At 38.3% G+C, this 3,125-nt stretch overlaps 1 protein-coding gene across 1 annotated transcript in view; it reads right to left on the bottom strand.

The window, feature by feature from the left end:
• Window positions 1-2,084: 2,084 nt before the first annotated feature.
• The window catches only part of LOC144972074 (octopamine receptor beta-2R-like), a 3,038-nt gene continuing 1,997 nt past the window's right edge, over window positions 2,085-3,125 (bottom strand). The window contains exon 1 of the mRNA XM_078913161.1: window positions 2,085-3,125. This exon is cut by the window's right edge and continues 1,997 nt beyond it. Coding sequence (XP_078769287.1) covers window positions 2,503-3,125 — 623 coding nt within the window. The 3' untranslated portion in view covers window positions 2,085-2,502.

The raw sequence follows: 3,125 nt of genomic DNA on the forward strand, positions 1-3,125 counted from the left end.
TAATGCATGGCATTTTATTTTTCCTGCTCGTAAAAAACGCTTTGGACCCTTCAAATTGGGAAAAGGCGCTATATGAATGTCTGGGTGAGGTCTCCTGCTGATCGCCCATGAGAGGGTGATGTCATTTTTGCTTTGTCTTCGATCTCCCTTTATCGATTTCACTTTCCCATGTTGTTCTTTCTGTCTTTGTTCTGGACTGAGATTGTTCCTGGTACTGGGGTGGAGGGGTGGCGATCCTTAGCTCAGAGGTAAGCAATCAAAGGCATGGTTCCTATTTATTTATCTTTGTCAATCATCTCTCTCTCTCTTTCTCTCTCTCTCTCTCTCTCTCTCTCTCTCTCTCTCTCTCTCTCTCTCTCTCTCTCTCTCTCTCTCTCTCTCTCTCTCTCTCTCTCTCTCTCTCTCTCTCTCTCTCTCTTCTGATACTGTTCATAATATTAAAAAATTGAGCATTATTCAGCGCAATATCCGATGCACATGCTCAAACGCAAAGCGTCTTTTGAAACATCAGTGGAATCTGAATACCTACAGTCAAAACTCTTTAGGGCAACTTCTGCTTAAAGTCAACACCTCTTGTTGGTGACCAAATTTTCCATTCTCTATCTAATGTAAATTTTGCTGCTCGAAGCTCGAAGAAATAAATAACAATGTGAAATTGAATGTAAGCTTCAATTTAATATACGAAAACAGATCAAATGGACGTTTCTTTATCAACAAAACAGGATGGATGAAACATTACAGACGAATGAGATAATGTGGTAGTGGCGTTGTTAACAACCCGAAACGTCCATTTTATCTGTTTTCGTATAGTAAATTGAAGCTTACATTCAATTTCATATTGTTATTTATTTCGTTCTTTATCTAAGTGTGTTTCATTGTTAATGGATAAAGTCAACCTTGCTTAAAATCAACCAAGCGTTCTTGTCCGGCGGTGTTGGCTTAATCAGGATTCCAGTGCATTGTGCTTTATAAACATTCATTGAGTGTATCCTTCACAGCGCAGTAACCTTTGCTTGTGCCTTCAAAACGGAACATCGCGTATTGAATCGACCTGTATCACTTTCAAACCAATTCACATTCAGTTGTAAATAACAGAAATATAAATATAAGCCTGTTAAAATTGAAAATGCTCGTTTGCCTAGAGTTTAAAACAATAAGTTGTGAGTAATATTCCAACTATTATACTAGCCATTCTTTTACGGCTATGTGGTCTAATGGTATGACACTCGCTTTCGGATCGGAAGATCCTGGGTTCGAGCCTCGCTCGGCGCATAGTTGAGTCCTTGGAAAAGGCTCTTTACTCTCATTCTCTCACCGTACTGCGGTGTAAAATGAGTACCTGGCCGTCAACAGCGTTGTCTGTCCGAAAAAATGGTATTCTCGCCTAACAGGCGTCATGTCCCGTCCTACATGTAAAGTGTTGCTGTTGGCCAGGGACCCTTTGTAAAACGATTTGAGCACGTTTAGTGGATATCACGCTATATAAAAGCTCAATTTTTTTTTCACGTAACGCTCAACGGATACCAATTAATTTATGACACTGTATCGTTTGTTGTGCATCGCCTAGCATCAAACTCACCTATTGAGGTCTCGTATCTATGAGTCTTTTCGATTCAACGACACATGTATCGTTTCGCATTAGACACCCATTTCCTGACGTCTTGATATGAATTCAACCAGAGAGAAACAATTCACCAAACGAGCTGGAAGTTTTCGTTTTACCGTGAGATGGATTAGAGACACCCAACGTGCAAGGGAGGGGGCCTGGGGGAAGTAGAAATACACGTAGGGTCGCCTGATGACGTAGTACATTGCGCAGATGAAAGAGGCGCATAGAGCAACTATTTTAACCTATTAACAATGACGCTGATTTTTAATTTTCGAAAGATATTTTCCCTTTATATTATTTTTAATGAAACTGTTTTTACCATGAGAATATCGCGATTCGGGCTTCAATTAAACTATAATCGGAATGCCGCTACTGCCGCTACTTACCTTTGATGAAAAAGATAAGACCTTCTGTTAGTCCACGTGAGATTGATCTTTTGTTGTTTTTTGGTTTTTTTTTTTTGTGGGGTTTTTTTTTTTTATTTTTTTTTTTTTTGGGGGGGGGGGGTATTTTGTTTTCTTTTTTGTTGTTTTTTTTTTTTTTGTTTTTTTTTTTTTCAAACACGGCTTTGCTGTTTTCTTTTTTTTTTTCTAAGTGGCAAGGGGTTCACTGTACTTACCCGCATGCACACACAAATTGAAACATCTAGGTCTCATTTGTGCGTGGCAGCAAACCCAATCAAGCGTCTCGATACTGGCAAGACCCTCCAAAAGAGCCGTTGCTCGCAAGACCCTTAAAAAATTTCCGACACAGCTCTAGCGGAAATTTCTCTCTTCCCAAAATAAAAAAACAAAACAATGGAAGTCTTATTTACGAGGTAATGCGTGTATTCAACAACATGTATGCGATAAAAAATGTCTTTTAATCTTCAACTGTCCCTTTATTTGTTCGGGTCACTGAGAAGACGGCCTACAATGAATAATATCACTGAAAGCTCTTTTAAATTGTTTATTGAGAACAACGTAAATCACAAAATTCATTCCGGAGTTAAGCATCAGTGTTAATGTTGTTGCTCGCACTATATCTTCGTGAATGGGAAATAAAGAATATATGACTATCACGAGACAGACATAACACGGTGTTACGCAAACAAAATAAAACCCGAAAATGGTGAAAAAGAATTTGATACTTTTCCAGGCAACTTTGAATGATTTCGCAGATGAATCCTTTTTATTTAAATCCGTGTGACCGTTGTCAAGTTTACCAACTGCCTCTGATGTGGCGTGTATTGCCTTTCTTTGCTTTATGGCTGCAAGGAGAATTCCGCTATAGAATATGCAGGCTAAAATAATGTTAACCACAAAGGTAAATCCGGTCAAATAAAGAAGATACCAAACTGGAAGAGTCAAAACCAAATCGCAGTCGCCGATACTGGTGACGTCATTATACACAAATTGTGGAATGAAAATTATTATAACACCGAAAATCCAAATTGCAATTAACAATATGATGATGTTCTGTTTTGTAAAAATTCTTGGGTATAAGTATGGTTTTGTAATGTAAATGTAACGATCAA

This window comes from Berghia stephanieae, chromosome 4 (genome assembly GCF_034508935.2).
Source record: "Berghia stephanieae isolate SIO BIC M18660-M18661 chromosome 4, UCSD_Bste_1.3, whole genome shotgun sequence".
Lineage (NCBI taxonomy): Eukaryota > Metazoa > Mollusca > Gastropoda > Nudibranchia > Aeolidiidae > Berghia > Berghia stephanieae.